The sequence below is a fragment of the Triticum aestivum genome, chromosome 2A (genome assembly GCF_018294505.1).
Source record: "Triticum aestivum cultivar Chinese Spring chromosome 2A, IWGSC CS RefSeq v2.1, whole genome shotgun sequence".
NCBI classification, from domain to species: Eukaryota; Viridiplantae; Streptophyta; class Magnoliopsida; order Poales; family Poaceae; genus Triticum; species Triticum aestivum.
Genome location: NC_057797.1, coordinates 715,805,645 through 715,826,766, shown reverse-complemented (window position 1 = coordinate 715,826,766; position 21,122 = coordinate 715,805,645). Strand labels below are relative to the sequence as shown.

At 45.9% G+C, this 21,122-nt stretch overlaps 1 protein-coding gene across 1 annotated transcript; it reads right to left on the bottom strand.

Annotated features, from left to right (window-relative positions):
• Window positions 1-11,148: 11,148 nt before the first annotated feature.
• Window positions 11,149-12,333, bottom strand: LOC123186129 (zinc finger Ran-binding domain-containing protein 2). The gene is made up of 3 exons (XM_044597918.1): window positions 11,864-12,333; window positions 11,628-11,701; window positions 11,149-11,433 (listed from the first exon to the last, which is right to left on the bottom strand). The coding sequence occupies exons 1-3, from the start codon at window positions 12,190-12,192 to the stop codon at window positions 11,429-11,431; spliced, it is 408 nt and encodes a 135-aa protein (XP_044453853.1). The 5' UTR covers window positions 12,193-12,333; the 3' UTR covers window positions 11,149-11,428.
• Between the last annotated feature and the right edge of the window lie 8,789 nt (window positions 12,334-21,122).

The following is a 21,122-nucleotide window of genomic DNA, read 5'->3' as shown; positions in this document are numbered from 1 at the left end:
GCACATAAAATTTTCTGCATTGGACAAGCAATGCAGTAGCCCCCGAGACACTGGTCGGGTGGCAACACCAGATCAGGGGATCGATGTGCCCCTTTAATATTTGTAAATAATAAGCCCGAAGCCCAGTAGCCCCCGAGCCTTAATGCAGGCACAGGTGGCCGAATTAAGGATCAATATCCATAGTAAAATCACAAATTATGTGTAATGACTCTATGTATCCAAGTACTTTACGTCATTAATGCTCGAATCCGCATTGTACAAAACTTTGTTGACCGACCATCGGCTTCCACCACCTTGGCCATTAGCTGAGGAGTGTTTGTCCTACTTTATAAAGCCTTTATGAGGGCATGGATTTACGACAAACAAGGCAATCTGGTCATACGGTTTTATAAACAAAGGTACGCAGAGAGATATGTTATATTTACTGTTTAACATAAGAAATGTCCTCCAAAGAAAATGATCCCGCTATCGGTTTCTTCCTTTGGGTTGTCATGCTAAGCATGATCATTAAACCTCAGCTCTAATGTAACAGCAAAACTTCGAGTATTTAGTTTGGGAGGCCAGTTAATAGCCCCCGGTAGTGTTCAGCGACAGCCGAGGTCAAGCCGTAAACACTTTGGCCATTGTTATGAATGGCCCATCATTTAACATAGTCATCGGATCGCTGACCAGTTTACGCTTATTGTGAAAGTCAGTTTTCGGCTTTCTCCACTGAGGTGCTTAACCATGTGAGCTGGAAGCACAATCGCAGTGGTTCTCCCTTTGCACACCTAGCCGAACAGAACGGAACGTAGGAAGCAAGTGTAGGAGCCGGGCAACCCAACTATTCACCGGAGACACAATTCGAAACCGATGCATATATAGCAATATCTAAGAATGTTTTGCCGAATCCCTAAAGGTGTCCGGCGTTGCACTGCGAGACTAATGCTGGAAAAGCACAAATAGTTTAAAAGTGCCAAAAAGCTTGGAAAACCAAGAAACGTCAGTAAAAACATGATGTCCAAACAAGATCAAGTGTTCGGTGCCAATCCGAAAATTGGTCTTAGAAAAAAGAAGTGCTTCTGTCGTGCTTTAACATGATACGTCCTATCTCAAGACTTCGAGCGGGTCAGCCTACGGCTTCAACCTCCTATCCCGAGGGCGGAGTACTTCTCATTAGGCCAGTTTAGCAAACTAAACTCTAGCGGCTTTGAGAGAGAAATTAGGCTCTCCGGCTAGTGACCGCACACTCGTGTCGAAAAAAGGAGTGATAAATAATAATAAAAAAACTTTGCAACGACTAAGAAGAAGAACACTTATTATAAAACGGCTCAAATAAACTTAAGAGCCTCCAAGTGACTTGGGTAGAAGAATGATTGCATGTACTGAAGTACTTATATCATATCTATGTTCAACCGAACTTTAAACGCTTCTTAACTGACGTCAGCTTCTCCCTCTTCAGTCAAGGACCGAAAAGTGTTATGTACTCCATCGGTCGAGAATATCGACGGTGTTTCCAATAACCAGGCAATCAGGCCATAAGGCTGTAACAGAAAAAGCGCGCTCAGGGAACTTATGCTATATTACCGTGAAGTGTAAGAAGCATCTTTGAAGAAAATAGTACCCCCACCGATACCTTTCTTCGGTGCTCATTGTTATTATGAGACTTGTGTAATAGATTTTTTGTACTCATGAGTTCCGTTGTGTGCCGACCATCATTGAATAACTATAAGAGCGCTAGCTTTCGGCTTCACCCAGTCTGAGGTCCGGCTCGGGTGACCCGATCGTGACAATCGCAGAGGTGCTCCCTTTACTCCCTAGCCGAACAATCGGGAACGTAGGGGTAAACACAGGAGCGAGGCAACCCAGCTTGCAAATCGCTTAAGTCAATATGGTGCATATTGTGGCTACACGAACAAGGAACGAAGCCGTACAAGTATAATCATATGCAGCAGGAAAAGCTTCATAAAGGAAGCCCCCAATTAAATGGGGTATTTGAATTTGTGCGTCACAAACAAAGTTTGGACAAGGAAAAAATTTTACAAGCAACATTTTTCCAAAAAAGTATAATGCTTGGTCGAGCCGAACACAAGTTAAAAATTTAAAACTTTGAGCATGAAGGTAACTTAGCTGGTTAATGTTTTTGGTATTGATGACGCGGTCCGAGCTTGATGCGGGACAAGGTGCCATCCCCCAAGCCGGTCCCGAGGTGGCGGAGCAAGGAGCTCGACACTCCGAACTGGTGACATAGCACGGTCAATGCAGGCCGGCAGAGTGATGCCGAAGTCCCCGGCATTGGGTAATGAAGTGTTGACGAAGCCCCCCGTCCAGCCGAGGTGACGCCAAAGGATATAGTCCGGCTGGATCATTTTCCTGTGCGACATAAAATAATGCAAACCGGAGATAATAGTAATAATGATAATTAAAAAAATCGTTGCATAATAAATAATTTATGCAAACTGAGTAATAAAAAAAATATGGCCTGGCGCCAAAGTCAAGTCGATGCAGGGCGTCGGCGTGATGCGGTAAAGGCGTGGCAAAGCCTGAATTCACAGGTGGGTCCGAGTTCCGGATGCGGCATTCGCCGGACTATGTACGGAGACTGACCGGACCACCATGCGACCGTCATTAATGCGGCCACCATTTGATAGACCTGTGTACATATGATGGACAAACCAGAGTAATAATTCCTTGGGAAAAATTGAACCCAAACAAGCAAAAAATACTAGGATTAATAGCACCTGGTTTATTTGTTGTAGCTATCTGAAGGAAGGTGATTCCCAAAATTGGGACTCGATCCGCACACCCGTTACCGGAGTAGGTTGATGAAGAGACGATGAATCCCCCGGTCCAGCCGAGATGTCGAAGTAGGTCGTGACGTGGTCGATGCCGGCTTGGTGAAGCAACCGTGCGGCGATGCCGGTATGCCCGCTCCATGTAATCCGTGGGGCGGCGATGTTGATGATGATTTATCCTTTGCGATGCCGGACTCTTGTTTGGCTTGCCGAGATGATGATCCGAAGAAGTTGAGCTCGGCTAAAGTGACGACGTGTCTAGCGCAGGTCGGCAGCCGTGGAGTAATATTGCCGGACTGGTTTGACACCAGTATGATATTGAAGATCATGTTCAAAAGATCTTACAGTTAGTGGGATGTGTTCAGGAACAAAACACAATACCCCATACAAAACTTCCTTCAAAAGGGATGTCCAAAATCCTGTTCATAAAAAAGATGAACTCAGGTCGGATTCGTTTTCGCGCAGAAAACAGATCCGAAAAGTGATGCACTAATCGGAAGGTTTCCGGAGTTTGAACGGTCGGATCGAGCCGAAATTTTGAGAGGTGGTAGATATAGGAATTCCTCAGCCGATCAACGGTTGGATGTTCCATAGGACGTCCGAGCTAGAAGCTGGACACCACGCCCTAAACTCATCCAAATTCCCGTCCAGATTTGACAGGGCTCCGGTATATCGTGGATTGCCAGAGATTCCTCCATCGGAACTCGATGAAATTTTCCAGGTTTGTTGTAGACTCAATTCCGCACAATTCCACCAAAGCGATTGTCAAAGCGATACTCGAGGAGGTGGTGGTGGCAGATACGAGTTCGCTGTCCAGAAAAACAGCACGGTTGCTTGAGGGCAATGTTGATGTTGAGCCCCCGAGCTCCATAGATGATTCTTCCGTGATCTTGATAGAGATCGGAGTTGATGTTTGATGAAGGCCCTCGTCCGGACATGGTGATCCGAACACGGGGCACAATTCTTGGTCGAACCAAGGTGACCAGTCGAGCTGGTGACGAAGATGCCGAAGTCGCAGTTGATCTGCAGGCGAGCCATTGATCCTTTTGTCGATCACACAGCGAAACTCTCAATGAAAGCACCAATGTCGGCATCGGGCCCAGCCCGTCGGCGTCGGGCCTCCTCCACCTCGGCCTCCACCTCCCCCACTCCTGTAATCCCCCTTCCCCTTTCTTTTTTTCAGTTTTTTCTGTGTTAGTGTACTTAGGTTAGTTAGTTAGTATAGTTAATTAAACATACGATTTGATAAACCATTCATCTTACATTCAAACATAACGTAAGTTAATTAAACATAAACCTAATCTACTCGTTGTCAGAGTCGGCGAGGTCCACGACCTCACCCACGCCGCGTCACCACCGTCGTCGTCGTTGTTCTTCACGGCGGCGTCCCAGTCGACGCACCGTCGCCATAGTCGTCGCCGCGTCTAATGTAGCATGGACATCAGGGCCTCTGCCGCCGCCTCCATAGCCACGGCCACTTGCAGTGTCGCCTGCAGCTCAGCGGCCTCTCTCGTCGCCGCCACTGCCGCCGCCTCTGCCTGCGACACCCGTAAGGCGAGGAGGTAGCCGGGGGTGTCGTCGGGGTCGCCATCCTCACGCAGCACGGCTTGCTTCGGCATGATCTCTATGGCGGGAGGGGCAGAGGACCCGGCGATGGCGAGCGCGGGTGCCGGGCGGCAGGAAGGAGTTGGTGGATGGCGTGACGGTCGGAGGGCAACGACGGGAGCGGGGCGGGGCAGATGACCAGCCATCCGTCATTCGTCGGAGCTCACTGACGACCGCCCAATAGTCCTTGTCATCCCAATAGCGATGACGGCCATCAATGTTCCAACGGCCGCCATGGTGGGTGCTGAGGTCCTCTGTCGTGGCGTCGGGCCCCCTCGTCGGGTAGCCGTCGGCGGTGATGTGGAAGACGCGCGGCAGACGGCAGCCAGGCGACACCATTAGCTAGAGGCGGATGAGCTCATCGATCTCCAACGTACCGAGGCTCGACGGCCACGAGCCGCCCCTCGGAGGGCCGTTGTTGCCGCCGGACGCCATGGTCGCTTCGGAGAGAGGAGTCGTCGTCGCAGGAGGCTGAGGTGGGGTGGGAGAGGCCGACCGGGGGTGATTTTATCGAGGGGGTGGGCGGGGGCGGCGGGTTAGGTAGGCGGCGAGGAGCGGCGACCCACCGGAGTAAAGCCGACCTTAATGGTGCATCGGGAGACGGCACTGAATGCCTCGGGAACTGTCGCCTCGACGCCAGGTTGGTCGCACGACGGGTCGAACCATTTTTTTCTCCTCTTTGACCGTCGCGACATGGGCGTACGTCGACCAGGTGAGGTACGTAGACGCGCCGACGTCGGAAAGCAGGCGGCAAATGGGACGGCACATTTGCCGTCAGCTGGCAGACGACAAAGCCTCTCGTTAGCCACCTAACGTCTGTTCTTTGTCGTCCATGTTCTTTGCCATCCGCCACTGACGGCAAAGGGTCTTTGTCGTCAGCTATGTGAAAGCAGACGGCAAAGAAGCTGTTTACCGTCACTTTCTTTGCCGAACAGGTTTGCCGTTGGCGGCTGACGGCAAAGAGGTTTTCCGTCAGCTTTGCGGTCATTTGCCGTCTGCCATGGCAGACGGCAAATAAGCTGATTCTTGTAGTGTTCACACCTAGGAGTCAGCAAGTTAACAGCATGATCCAACCCGAATTGAAGAAGGCATCGGCCAAGAGTACTCGGTGACGATGTACATTGCGCCCTAAGAGCCGGTGATTGGCTCTCACAATTACCTAAACGTGCTTTCGAGATCACCACTGTTTGCTAGGCTTATTGCGGAAGATGCTCCTTCTTGCAATTATACGTTCAATGGTCTGAGTACACGATTGTTAGGGCTGTTGTAGGCCGGTGAGGATGGCTCGAGTTTAGGGCTTGTTTGGTTTCTGTCCTCACCATCGTACCTGAAAAAAACTACTGCCTGGGATGGGCCTGAGAACACTTGTGATCTATGCCTGGGAAGGCTAGCCTGATAGGAGTATGTTTGGTTGCTGCCTTAGCCTCGGAAAGTACTAATGATATTTTGTAAGGTTAATAGCATGTACAGATGTGGAGCCCACAGAACTAGCAGAATATTTTAGATCGAATATATAGCCAGGCATGCACCAGGCTTGTGGAATAGGACGCCTGGCCCCAGGCTAATGATGATGCCTGGATTAGCCCAGGCTAATGAGGGCAACGGGTCTTCTTAGGCCAGCCAGTCTGTCAATTGCGCAGGACAGTAACCAAACAGATTTCAGGCAGGTTTCAGGCATGCTCGTGCCCAGGCATGAGATTTTCAGGAAGGCAATCAAACTGACCTTTAGTCCCATCTTGCTTAGGGGGGAGGCCATGATCATCTTATAAGGGAGAATATCCATCCTTCTTTCAGTCCGGGCTTTTGGGATGGAGTGGACTCTCCGCTAAATGTTGGCCCATGTGCGCATAAACGTCGAGAATGTGGGTGAGTGCGGGCTAGGCCGAGTTGAACGCTAACATCTAGTATCAGAGCCAACATCGCCATGCCTTCCTGAGGGGCTTCTTAGGGGATGGGATATTAGGGCTGTTGTAGGCCCGTGAGGCTGGCTCGAGTTTGGCCCCGCCTTGCTTACGGGAGGAGGCCATGACCATCTTATAAGGGAGAGTATCCCTCCTCCTTTCAGTCTGGTCTTTTGGGATGAAGTGGGCTCTCCGCTGAATGCTGGCCCATGTGGCATAAACATTCAAAAAATGGGTGAGTGTGGGCTAGGCCGAGTTGGACGCTAACAATGATGGGCCACTACCTTACAGATAATATCTATCCTCCATGGGCCGTATTTGTCAAAATAATTCCGCAACCAAAAGGTAACAAAAGTTCTCACTTTGCAACACGTCAAGAGTCTATTAGAAAGGATGTGGAGAGAGGTTTGGGTGTGCTTCAAAAGCGCTTTGCAATCATCCGTGGCCCTGCGAGTATTGGAATTACAAGTTTCCATGGTAAATCATGACTTGTTGCATAACATGATCATTGAAGATGAGAAAGAAATGCCTGAGAACATTCGCTACATCACCAATGGGAATCCTGTTAAGCTAGAGCATGATCCAAAAGGGATTCAAGCATTCCTTAAAGCGCATCGGAGGATCAAGAACCGAGAAGTTCATACCCAGCTCCAGCATGACCGTGTTGAGCATTAGTGACTCTTTAGAACACAATATTAGCCCTCAAATGGCTTGTAATAGCAAGACTCATTTAGTTGATCACTGTCCTATGCTTTTGAAGCTAGGCAATCTAAACATCAGTCATTGTAAAATTATGGATGTCATGTTCTTCAGATTAATGAAAGGCGCCATCCCTTTGTTCAAAAAAAAAGTCTGCCATCTATGTCCAAATTTTATGGATTTAATGACAGGTAATACCCCCTTCCAGAATCTGGAGACATTTAGGCTAGAGCTAGTGTAAATATTAGGATGACTTTGTTTGTATCTTGCTTGATGACCACCTGCAGCTCAACAAACGTGTCGACCCGCGGCTCAAGAAATGCATCGACCTGCTGGATGCTTTGGTCAGGACGGCCCTTAAGTGCGCAAGCACAATCAGATCATGATATGCTTTCAGGCTAGTCCTTGTTCCTCTTCTAGTTTGCCAGTGGTAGTTGTTTGCAGCTGAGTGTCACTGAGCACGCATTTAAATTTGGAGGCTGGGAGAAGAATTCACCATGTCAATATCATCACTAGTTGAGAACAACAGTACACACTGATATCTGGAGTATAATACTTATGTTGTGTTTGCAAGTCAACGAAGAGGTCCGCTCCGTTCGCAAATTTGGATTTTTTTTTCTTTTTTTTTTACTTGTCCGTGGCATGGCTGCTGTTGGGAAAATTCGAGGAAGAATTTAGAAATCAAAATAGCTGATGTGATGTTTTGTTGGATCAGGTTGTAGATAGAGGAAATGATGACATCATGGAATCTAAACTGCATAGAAGCAGCACCCTAGCTTTTCGTTTTCTAGATAATGAGTTAAGAAGTGAATGTCAGTAGTATATCACAACGTTCAGGTTTTGCATCCTCATTACAAATGGTGCAGTTCCTCCATAATCTGGTGAAACACCATCCTACCGCTGCACCATTTCATTTCAAACTCTGTCAAGTATTCATCCATTCCAGAGAAGCTTCAATTCATATTTCATTGCTATTTGGATCCCAGAGCATGTAACACCGGTATCGTCAGTGATGATGCTACCATTTGACCTGGTATACTAGTTATGTGGGCCTGCTACTGGTATTCCGTAGAATCTGATTATTGTTGTAGAGGTGCTTGGAGGGAATGAATATATGTTCTGTACACATGTCGGATTGTAAAAAGGTGTGCATGATAAGTGAGCAAATGGTTCTGGCTGTTTTCTGGCCCTGCACCAATTAAGAGACAAAAAGAAACACACACAGGTCCGCTTTACTCAGAGCATCTCCAACAGCCGTGCTATGTAAACGCCGCGCTGAAAAATTAATGTTTTTTACGCGCGCTACTGCTCCGGGCGCTTCAGCGGAGGCGCAAAAACCACGCGCGCGGCATATCTAGTTCAGCGCGCGGGCCGAAACGCCATCGCGTGCCGCTTATTTGCTGCGCCCGCTCCCGCGCGCTGGACTCTCGAGCGCTCGCTCACAACTCCACCTACCCCATCCAGCCGGCGCCGTCGCCACCCGGCGACCGTTCCGGCGCTTTCCCGGCCTATCCTCGCGCCGCGGCGGCTTCCTCCGCCTTCCTCTAGTCAGCGCCGTCCCTCGCGCGCGGTGGTCCTCCGACGAACAACGCGCGGCCGCTCGCTGCCGCTCGGCGCCCGCAAGGTATGTATTTCTCAAACTTCATGAATTTGGTGCATGTCGATTGTAGTTTTTATAGCCTAGTATTGAACATTGTAGATGAGTTCGTCGTATGATTCTTCCGAAGAAGAATTTGATATAGAAGAGGAGGAGGATCTTGCAATGATCCTAGCTATGCACATCAATAAAAAAACCGAAGCACGGTGGTTCGGTTATGGGTCGGCAGAAAATTTGGAGGGATAAGATAGATGCTCACAACAGATTGATAAGGCATTATTTTACGGAGAATCCCACATACCCCGAGTCGTACTTTCGTCGCCGGTTTAGGATGAGCATCGAGTTGTTCAGGCGCATTGCAGAGAAACTAGCGAGCCATGACCAGTTTTTTCAGCAAAGGAGGAATGTCGCCGGAGAGCTCGGGCATAGCACCTTTCAAAAGGTGACAGCCGCTTTGCGTATGTTGGCATACAGTATCCCGGCTGATCTAATTAATGATCACTTGGCTATAGGTGAGAGCCAAGCCATCATGTCTATCAAGCGCTTCGCAGTCGGAATTGTCTAAGTGTTTGGCCAGGAGTATTTGAGATCTTCCAATGCTGAAGACGCCGCAAGGCTATTGGAGATGAACAAAGCTCGCGGGTTCCCAGGTATGCTTGGCTCAATAGATTGCATGCATTGGAGTTGGAAAAATTGTCCAAAGGCACGGCATGGGCAATTCCACGGCCAGAAAAGGGGTTCCACTATAATCCTTGAAGCAATGGCCGATCAAGAGACTTGGATTTGGCATGCTTTCTTAGGAATGCCTGGATCTTTGAATGATATCAATATTGTCAACCGGTCACCACTGATGAATAAGATTGCAAATGGTGATTTGCCACCGGTGTAGTTTGTAGCAAATGGTCGTACATACAACTGTGGCTATTATCTTGCGGATGACATCTACCCAAAATGGCAAACATTTGTGAAGCCGTTGAAAAAACTGGAAGGTAAGAAAAAACTTGATTTCCACAATGCTCAGGCGGCGGCTAGAAAAGATGTGGAGAGAGTTTTTGGGATTTTGCAAGCCCAATTTGCTATTGTAAGAGGACCGGCTAGATTTTAGGATCAAAAATGCTTTGGTACATCATGCACAACATGATCATCGAGAATGAGCGTGGCCAAGATGTAGACTACTCTCAGTATGAGCTTTTGGGACATCCCGTGCGAGTGCGACGGAGGGCTGAAAGGGTGGCCCGTTTTGTTGCCTCCTATCATGCCATTCGACGTCCCGCAGTGCATGACGATCTTCAGAAGGATCTCATTAAGGAGTGGTGGGTATGGAATGGGCAACAAAGAGCATCATGATTTGTGTGTTTGATGTTGTATTGTTTCACTATTTGTTGTGTTATTGGACTATTTGTTGTATTGAGAACGATAAACTATTTGTTTGAGTTGTAATAACGAAATTGAACTATTTATTGTTGATTTATTTTGTTTGTGTTTAATCTTTTTCTTGTGTTTGCAATGCATATGTTATTTGTGCGAGAGTCGCGCGCGCTGCATTTTTGCGCGCTACTGGAGCTGCGTATGTACGCTGCATTCTAGCGCGGCTGCTGAAGCCAGTGCTGCCCGCCGCGCCAAATCCGACGATGGACGCACAGCAAAATAATTTTGTAACACGCGACGCGTTGGACGGCTGTTGGAGATGCTCTGAGAGTAAGCAAGTCACCACTAGTAAGGCCAAGAGGCCAAAGACCAGCTAACCAAAACCTGTGCAGGCAAGCACCCAGCAGTAGAGAATACCATGATATATATTCGGATGCTTGGTGACCCCCCTTCCTCTCGCTCTCTCGCCCCCACACACTTGAGAAGATGTGCTGACATACACGCACGCCGTCCATGATGTTTTAGATATAGACATGTTTTTACACCGTGCAGCTTTGACCATTAAGCTAGTTAGTGACAAACTAATTAACTATTCGTAGTATGTTAACTCATGGAGGAAAGATTGCGACTAATAGTTTTCCATTTGTAAACTTATGTACCAAGTTACTCCCTCCGTATCAACTTATAAGGCGTTTTTTTTACACTACAGTGTCACAAAACGTCTTTTATTTTGATACAAGGGAATATATATTTGATTTTCTTTCTCTTCTATTCTACTATTAGGGCATGCAGCAGCGTGTCCACATGCATGTATATATGTAGTCTGTGAGTATGTATGCGGTGCTGGCGTGGCATTTGAGACTGAAGTGGTAATAATTAATCCTGTGCATCTCGATCGTCTCGCTTTTTCGAGTAAAGCAGGGCCATGATTGCTCCCGGAATCTCTCTATCTCGCGCGCGCGGCGACTAAAGGTTTTGGAAGAAACATTCGCTTGTGGCTGGGTGAATTCGCTGTCGCCTCTGTGCTCCCTGGCTGCATTCCCGGCCGGCCGCTTTGCATATGCCGTAAGCAATGAGCAAGGCATCTATATATGGATAGATATCGGCGAATGGAACTGCATGCGCAGCAACAGTCTAATGATTAGGAACAATTAATCACACACACGCACACACAGGAGCTCACTCAAAAGTTGGTGCACAAATGAAGCCAAACTGGAATTTTCTCTTTCTTTTACTGAAAAAGGAAAATCGAATGTTGGTCCTCAGCCAAACACACGCGCACATGTACACGTTAATTTGTGCCCACTTATCTCCCTTTTCTGAGTCTGAGCGGCGGCTTACCGCTCCTCTTCCACATGACTAAGTTGGCGAAGGTTTTTCTTTAGGAGAAAAAAAAAAAGAAGGAAAAATCCTTGAGGACTCGTGATTGTTCTTTGCTCCAATGATACTTCCATTTTTTTAATTTTCTTTTCAGGCCTGTCTTTTTAACCTGCAAAGGAAGTAAACAAATAAAAGAATTCGATTAGATGAGATCACATACAGCACCAGACCAGTTTGTCACTGTCAGGTGTAAATATGTGCCATGCATCATCGCAAAGGGCAATGCCCTCGTCGCTCGCAAACAAGAAGAAGTGTAAATGTGGCGTGGGATGCATGGGTTAAATTCACAGGAGATGAGCTAACCATAGTATGATTTGGGCGCATTGCAGCGGAAGCACTCGGTTCTGTTGGCGTAGTTTTGCACGTTACAATCCAGTCTGCATCGCCAAAACGTTAACAGGTGGTTAATTTCCTTTCTTTTCAGGCCTCACATTCCTTGGAAATTAGGCTAGCTTTAATCTAGGCAGTGGAGCATAACCGATTAGCTAGCTAGCTAGCTAGCTAGGTAGATATATAGGGGCCGGAGGCAGACGACGAACCTGGGGCAGAGCCAGTCGCCGGCCTTCCAGCCGGCCTGGCCAGCGGCGTTGAACCCCCAGTTGTGCGCCACGGCGGCGGAGTCTGTCCTTGCGGCGCTGCACTTGAAGCAGCTGGCGCGATTGGCGTAGTTGTTGACGCCGCAGCAGCCGCAGTACCAATCGCCGGGCTTGACTTCCCAGCTGCCGGCCATGGCCGCGTAGTCCGGCCGCTCAGCGCCCAGCTTAGCCTCGCCGCACCGCTGGCAAGCGTCCCGTTTGCAGAAGTTGAGGTACTGGCACGACCTGCAACTCCAGTCACCCGGCTTCCTGCTCATCATCACCTTCTCCATCGCTATTAATAGTCTATCTATCTATCTATCTATCTATGAGACCAGTAGTCAATCTGGCGTGCGTGCGTGTGTCTAGTCTAGCTATCAATCTAACCCAAGGAGAAGGTGATGAGAGGCAGCTTAATTAGCTTGTCTTGTGTTGGATGGCTGGGTTGGTTTGGAGATGGGAGCTAGGTGGAGCGGTCTTTTATATACGGTTTGGTGCTGCACCAGGAGGAGAGCTGGCTAGCTTAGGCCAGTTAGTTGGGGCCCAAGTAAAGCCGGACGGAAAGGTGGATGCATCATTGTTTCTTCCACCTCCACCTCCACCTCCATGCAGATGCAGGGCAGGCTAGATTAAAGCTATCTATCTGGCTCATGCATCATGCATCCCCCTTTTTTTTCATTTCTTGCAGCAACTGGGAATATATCCCCACGATTGATGGGCCTCTCCATGCTCTGCAAGCTAGAGATCACTGTGCTGTGTGTCCTCCGGTCTCTAGCTTCATCACGCAATCTCGCGTCCCCTCTTTCCTTAGTTTTATTCTTTTGTGTTTGCCAAAAGGACCAAGGACGACTTATATTAAATAGTACAAACTCTTTCAAAAATTGAAACAAACATCCAAATTTTGGGGTGCCCAAGTCTTCTTCCATCTGCATCATCCACCCACAGTGCACCGTGGCGCGCAACCTCTAAATTTCCGTCTCAACGGAACAAATTTTTTTAAACCCAAGAGCTTGTGAAAGCAGCGTCCGACAAGTTGTTGATGCAAAGCAGAAGACGCCGACGACCGCGTTCTATGTAGCAAATCGATGCCCTGAAGAAGCAAACGTCGGACAAGTCCTGTAGAACGGCTCAATTCCGACCGAACGGAGTCGGGGAACACAAATATCACACGCTCCGCAACAGGCCGAGAATGGCCAGCCTACGTAGTTGGTCAAGCTATTAAAAGTTTAGTCTTCACTCATAAGTATTTAGATCCTTAGCTGAAATAAATAGTATAGTATGAAGGAATGCAAAAAACATCAGTAGATCTTCAGGAGGGTGTATATATGAGAGTATTGTGCACAATCTGAGATTTAACGTTATTTAATAAACATATTTAGGCCTCAACGGCAAGGATTACACGAGATTGGGGAGAAAGGTGCGGGGCCTGTCTGGTAACTGTAATCTAGTACTATTTCAAGGATTACACGAGATTGGGGAGAAAGGTGCGGGGCCTGTCTGGTAACTGTAATCTAGTACTATTTCAAGGATTACACGAGATTGGGGAGAAAGGTGCGGGAGTGTGAGAAACACATCAAAAGTGCACTTCTAATCCCGAGATCAAATGCTCCCTCAGAAACAGTACCATTAGACAAATTAAAAAATCTGACTTCGTTTGGCTACAAACATTGCTTAGTTTCCTTCGTGCATATTTTAGACGTGAAACCATGTTCGTGGAGGTCTTATCAAAAATAACAAAATCAGCACTCCAACACACTTTTAAAAATATAGTGTTTTTGGAGTATTGATTTTGTTTTCTCTTGCCCAGAGCATTAAATCTGTTTTTTCTTTGTGTATTTTTTCATGTAAGTAGAATATTCAAGAGTGGTTGTTACCGGAAAAAAATTCCAGAATGTTATTTTTTTTTCAATTTTAGTGTTCACGAGGGAGCATTTGAGACGGGAGCGGAAACTCCACGTCCAAAACGCAATCACTATTTGAATCTGATAAATAGACGTGCACACATTTTTACAGCACAACTAGCTAGTTGGTTGAGTTTATAAGTTTACTGTAGGTGTATTCCCTTAGATGAAACAAATAGTGTAGTGCAATAACATAAAAAAATACAGTGACTACCAGAAAGGTGTATGATGTGGGCGAAGTATTGTCGTGCAATATCGAGGTTTAACATTTTATGAACATAAATATATTGGCTCAAGCCTCGACAGATTTTGAAAGTTATTTTACGTGAAATTACTAATATTTTAAATAATTTTGATCAAAATTTGAATTTCGACTGAATTTAGGCTAAAATTTTGATATAAAATATTTCATAGCAACGAAAATTTCAGCGAGACTTCGTTAAAATTTTCAAGCTAAGACTCCCCAAGTTTCAAGTTATTCTCCAAATCCAACCTCTGTAGGAATTGTTTTATTTTTGTATTCATGGCTTCATAGTTTTGTGCTGAAAGTTGGTATCATCGTACAAGTTAAGTGTTGGTATTATATAATTTGAAAACGATTCCTCGGTTCAGAAGTCGTAATTTCAAAGTTGAAAATCGCGATGCTTGATCTTAAGGTTCTAGGCTTTGTACTTGAAAGCTCTCTTCGTTTGTCAAAGTTGAAAGTTTTAAATTCCTGACTACAAACTCGTGATTTCCTGTTGAAAGCTTTTGTCAAGACACCCGATGAAAGTGTCACTAGAAGCTTTCACCCTGCTGAAATTAGTAAAGCTTTTATTTCCCATTGAAAACTCATTTTTTCGCGGGTAGGGCATGGGTGGTACCTCTCTGGGAAGTAAATTTCTCAAAACCATCACATTTATGGCTAGGGTACTCCAAAACTACCTCTTTTGCCAAAAAAATAACAGAAGATTACCACCTCCACCGTGAATGAGTAACAAATCGCATTAATTCAAAATTGAGCCACGTCTAACAGCAGAACTGACGGGTGGAACCTGTCCATCGAGTTGATCTAGTGAAGACTAATCCTAGTCAATGTGTTGACCTGCTGAGGTGGATGGGGTCCCACCTGTCAGCCACAAATTTTATTTACCCCTCTTCCTTTTCTTCCTCTCAACATGGACAAGAACGTCGACGCACTGCATGCCGCTCACCGCCCTTGCTGGTCGACGGTCGGCCGAGTCCTAACCGTACCCATGCTTGCGGCGCCCGTCGGGAGGCCCTAGCTGCGCCCGTGCTGGCGGCCATGACCTTGGCCGGCGAGGAGCGAGGTCGGCGACGCGGATTGCCCAGAACTAGAGAGAGTCAGGGAATAGAGGGGGAGCAAGCCGGGTTGATGAGGCCGGGAAGCGCGACAGTGGGGCGTCCCTCCCGTCGTGTTTGTCGACGGCGAAGGCGGCTGGGGAAGGCTGGCGTCGGGAGGCAACGTGGCTAGGGTAGGCCGACGTCGGGAGGGAAGGCGGCTGGGGGAGCTGGGTCGGGGCCATGGCATGGGAGGTAGTTGTACGGATTGCGCGGGTTTGTGGCGCGGAGGCAGAGTCACCGGCGAGGTAGAGGGCTCGGATTGGAGCGGCGAGCATGGATCTGAGGTGCGGAAGGCAGAGGCGGCTCAGTTCTTGCAGGATCCAGGCGAGGGCGTGGTAACAGCGGCGGCAGGAGGGCTTGTCGAGGTCACCATGGAGGGGAGGGGGGAGAGGGGGAAATAGAGATGTTAGGAGGAAGAAGGAGGTGCGGGACTGACATGTGGGACCCTTGGCCACCTCGGCATATTGTCCACGTAGATATGCCACGTGGACCCGACAGGTGAGCCAGCCCTGTCAGTTTTTGGGTTAGTCGCGGCTCATGTCTGGACCAGTGCGATTTGCTATCTGCTTGGTGCAGAAGCGGTGGTCTTGTGTGGTTTTTGACAAAACCATGGTAAAGAAGTATCCTAGCCATAAATATGATGGTTTTGAGCAATTTACTCCACTTTGGGTGACATTGTCGGTAGTACAGTGGTGTGGGGAGGGGGAGAAACTACATTGGCATAGCGGTAGTTATTTACTTACGTATTTCTTAAGGAAAGTGGTCGTCATTTCTTAACACCTTGTTACACAAACTCCATACAGTTTTTCTAACTGATAACTTTAACTAAACTAAGTTTGTGCAATCGTATATTCGTATTCTGCCAATTTCAACGTGCAGGATGGGACTGCACCGACACACACACCTGAACAAGACCCATTCTTACTAATCTTTGTTAAACTATGAGCCACTTCATTAGCATTTATGCTAATATTAAAAATCCTAAAATCGGCAGAGATCCATAGCCACCATCTTGAAGCCCATGTTTCTGATGTAAAGGCAGTAGTTTCCAAAATAATAGGCAGCCAAAACTCAAATCGATACAAAATCCTCGGATTGCACGCATGAAGCTCCTCCTCCACTGATGTGCAGATTGGGACAACAGCCCCAACAGATTTTCAGACCCGGCACCACCCCACCAGTTGTGCCTGAAGATGAGTGAGGATTGAAGCTAGCATTAAATTTTACCTAAGCTTGGTCGTAATGATAGTATCATAGCTAGTATCATGCATGTCAACTAGTAGATAATTTTGATGAGGTGTCATAAAATTAAATAAAGAAAAAGAATGTTGAATATTATATCATGATACCGTATCATAATAAATGCTATGCTAATATGTGTCATGCATGACAATAAATAAAGTACTACATGATACTAATATATGATACTATGCATTAGGGAGGTAGTATCATACACTAGTATCATACGCATGATACTAGTATATGATACTCCCCATTACAATCAGCCTAATTCCATCAGGCTTGAGGGGGCTTCCATACTGCAGCCGATCTTGCATGAGTCTATATACCACTCCGCACTCTCATAGGCTTTCTATTTCTCTCAACTTTCATGGAGAATGCTTTTTACAGCTGGCAATGTACATCGTAGCTCAAAATGTTTATTGACATACATCATAACTCAAAACATCCCAAAAACTTTGAATGGATCCAATTATTCATGCTCGTATTTCATCACATAATGTACAGCTGGCAATGTTTTTGTTTTGAATGAATATACATATTGTACTTGAGATGTAGTTGTACATTCTATTTGTTTTTAATACTGCGTGCATGCACTTTTGAGCATTATCATTTATTTTTAATACTTACTCCCTCTGATCCATATTAATTATCAGCGACAATTAATACGGATCGGAGGGAGTGGTTAAGTATATTAATAGCATGTTCATAACCTCCAAGCTTCACATCCAACCATTAGCCACACAAGGACGGTAGAGGCTGAAATATAGATGTGTTAGAGCTTGTGCATATGGTGCAGCACAACATTTGATGCTCGAAGCTAGGCCTGAGACGATGAGCCCCGCCTCAAATTATACCCGTGGGGGCTTGCTTTATGTGATTCCCACAACTCCATATCTCATGCCCTTTCCAGGAAAGGTCCCCCCTGACCCTGATGGCGAAGCTCCTCTAGCGTCAAAATGTTGTAAGACGGGAAAGCTAGCTAGGCTAGACTATGCAAGGAAGGTCTTATGTGGGGGTTGCATATTCTCTCTGGCTACAATTATGGATGCAGGTCCATCCCCAAGGTTTTGATGCCCTCCTCCCATCCTGTAATGTCCACACAATCTCACAGGGTATAGGTAATACTCTTATTGAGATGTATGCATATTGAGCGCCCACATGTATTGTTAGATGCATGGATTAATATATTGTTATGCGTCGTGGTGCACTTAGATTCATGGATTAATATATTGTTATGAAGTGGAATAGACAATATATACTCCAATTATTGCTGAACTATATAACGTTTATTTCATATTCCTCACAAACAAGCTGACACTATCTCTGTCCTGATTTATTGGTCTCATTCGTATTTTGTGCCAAATTTAATCATAAAGTTAACTAAGAAAATGTTAATGCATGTCACGAAAAATTATATCGTGGGGTTCATATTTGAACATGGATTCCGAAGAAATTTTCTACATTTAACTTATATTTTATTAGTTAAATGATGATCAAAATATGATCCTAAATACAAGGGAGACTAATAAACCATGATTGAGGTAGTACCTCTAAAATTATTGCCCTCCGAACGTATGTACTCCCTCCACCTCAGTTTATAAGCCTTGCATGTGTATCTAGGTTGTTAATTTAAGATGGAGGGAGTATATAGATGGCGTGATGTACATTAATTCATGCATACCGATCTGTCACTTTGGTTAAAGCGCTTCTGCACCAATTCCCATTCGTTTCGCCCACTCGTTCGCCCATGTACACACTGGCATCTCTACATGTCACCATGCCTTGGGTGTGTACGTGTAAGGGAATCAAATCTTTCATCACCCCCTGTCGGAAGGAAGAGATATATCGATGCATCCATCTCCATCTCGTTTTCTCTTTGAGAGCCAATTTGGTTTGCCCCTGCTCCCTGATTTAAAGCTTCAATTCCGAAAATGCCACTTCAGGCTTGATTTTGACTACGCTCTTGTTTCCTCTGGTTCCCCGGTGCCATATGCGTTGGATTCTCTTTGCGGCCGGGCAGCCTGAAAAGATCTTTGAGATTGGTGAGAATAGATAACTAAAGGAAGTTGTTGATATCGGATTGGACATTCTCTTCTGAGGACAGGATTCTAGAGTTCAGTGTGTAGTATTATATTGGATGCCCCTCTTGGCAAAAAAAAAATACACGACTTATGTATAAACTAGATGCCACGGGCATTGCTGCGGGAACTTTGTTAAAAGAAATGCATAAATAGTTGCTACAAAATAACTAAAACTAGTACTATAAAGAAAATATATGTTTACAAATAATTAAAAAATAAGAAGCATACAAAAAGAGAATTCTAAAACAATTGTAGTCAAATGTGAAGGATGCACTAGATAAGTATATGGAGTTGCTCAACACATATACGTTCAATACAAAATGGAATGGAATATAATAATTTAGGACTAACATGCATGTATTGCTGATGTGACAGCACCGCATGCATAAACTAATTAATGCAAAAGGTGTAATTTGTAACTAACATGCATGACTTGTTTATGTGCCATATATTTGCATGTCTAGCAAAAATAGGTAGTTGGTTATAGAAATTTAGAAGGTGTAACTTGTAGGAGTAACTTACACGCATGACTTGCTTATGTGACATGTTTGCATGTCTAGCAAAAATAGATAGTGTGTTCTAGATATTTAGAAATAGAAGATTGGCTAGCTACCCGGTGGCCGTAGGTGAAAACTTTGTTAGTTTTATTCTGAATTAATTTGCATGTCTATTTATGGATGAAAAAATGGAACTTTTAAAACACAGTCGGCTCTGCATCTATGAATTCGAGGTGTCTAATAATGGTGCGCCGCGATGGATAATGCATGATGATGTGGTTTGGCGTGCTTAGAACAACTCTAGAGTCGTCGTATGTGACCGAATGCTATAGTAACCATCCGTACGATGTTCTTGAACAAAAAGATCAGTCTAGCAGAGTCATCACCTCGCGCTCCACTGAAATGCACTGCAAAAATCGTCATGAAGTCTCCCTATTGAAGGGTGGTGAAGGGAATATAGAGCTATTGATCCAACAAATCTTGGCACTAGGGACATTTCAAGATGTGCCTGCTCTCCTGACCGCCAGCACGCACATTGTCATGCCACTCTCATCACATGGCACTGCTCCTCGCCGCTAATCCTTTCCCGGCCCTAGCACACCTCGCCGCAGCCTCGCTTCTACTTTCATATGTCCGGCCGACTACCACCTTGGCACCACGTGAGCTCTATATGGTATGTCTCGCATCATTCCTCATTTCCCTGCTCACACGCCGACGGTGCACCATCGCCAACTCTATATCGTGTGACAACCATGAGACATCTCGCCATCTGGTCTCAACATATTCGATAATTTTCCCCAAGGTATATATTTGCCACAAATTTCTATATGTTTACTTGTCTAACCTCTCATATATTCGTGTAGATGACATAGGATTCACAATATCTATAGATGATATCGGCGGTAGACAAAGAAAATGATTTGTTAGGTTCACAATACTTATAGATATAAATGCATTTCCAATGGCATCCCTCGAACTACTCGCAAACATCTGGACCACTCAGTATAGAAGCTTTTTGCCATCCAACACGGTGCCGCAACTGTCCATCGACGCGTCCTCGCCTACGAATTCCCACAAACCGGCCACAAGTTGGCGGACCTCCATCACATAGGACTCCGACACCCCCGACTCACTCAAATCCCCTCTCCTGGACCACTTTCCCCCCACTCGATCCCTTCTCACTTTGCTCTGTATCCGCACCCTCCTAGTCCTACGTCCCACTATACTACTCCGCTCGCCTCCCAGGACTTCTCGGGTGTCTTCCCCAACGCGCCTGCTCGCCTTAGACTACGGCGCCATCCACCCCGAGTCCGTCCGCAGCCATGTATCTGACGCCCCCTAGCAACACCGTCCATGCCGGATACCACACGCGGCAAGTGTTTCTGCCAAATGTCATTGATCTTTTTTAACATTATCATTGTTTGTTTGGAGAAAACACGATGGCTGGGTAATCGGTGATGGAGGATGAGTTGTTCTGCCATGCATGATTGGCCAGAAGTGCGGACTTTGTAGGCATGGGGCAAGGGGGCGCGGTGTTTTGGCTATATGTGCAATCTTGGTTTCATGATAAAAATTATTTCACTCCTTACAACTTACATGTGAATCGTGATACATGATCGCAATGTGAAGTTGCTAGCCCATCATTGGTGCATCTACTCAAACTCCGTCATGAAGTATTGTTGTGCGATTGCACAAGTGGACAGAAGGTGGTATCGTACTTTTTTACTTCTTGTTGTTCTAAATGTTGATCAATCCATTAATTCACTCAACGTTTTAACTTGAAACTCACCATGTTGTATAGCTCGGATGCGCTATCGTGTTGTACCAAACAACGGATGCTAGGCAACATTGTTGGATGTTTCTCAAGGGGTACAACGTCTGATGACCAACATTTACGGACATTGATGCATTGTTGGACTTGGGTAACGTTGAATTTCTATCATGAATTTTAAAAAGCTTGTTGAACATCCGATTACTTCAGTCATAATATTTATTTTTGAACTATTGGTATACTAGAATATTTACATTTTATTTATGGATGAATTGTTCTATTGCTATTTTCTTTAATTATTTTGAGTGCTCTGGACATAGGAAAGTACATAAATAGAGATAAACATTTGATAAATGGGATTAGATGACGGGCTTCCGTATTCATGTC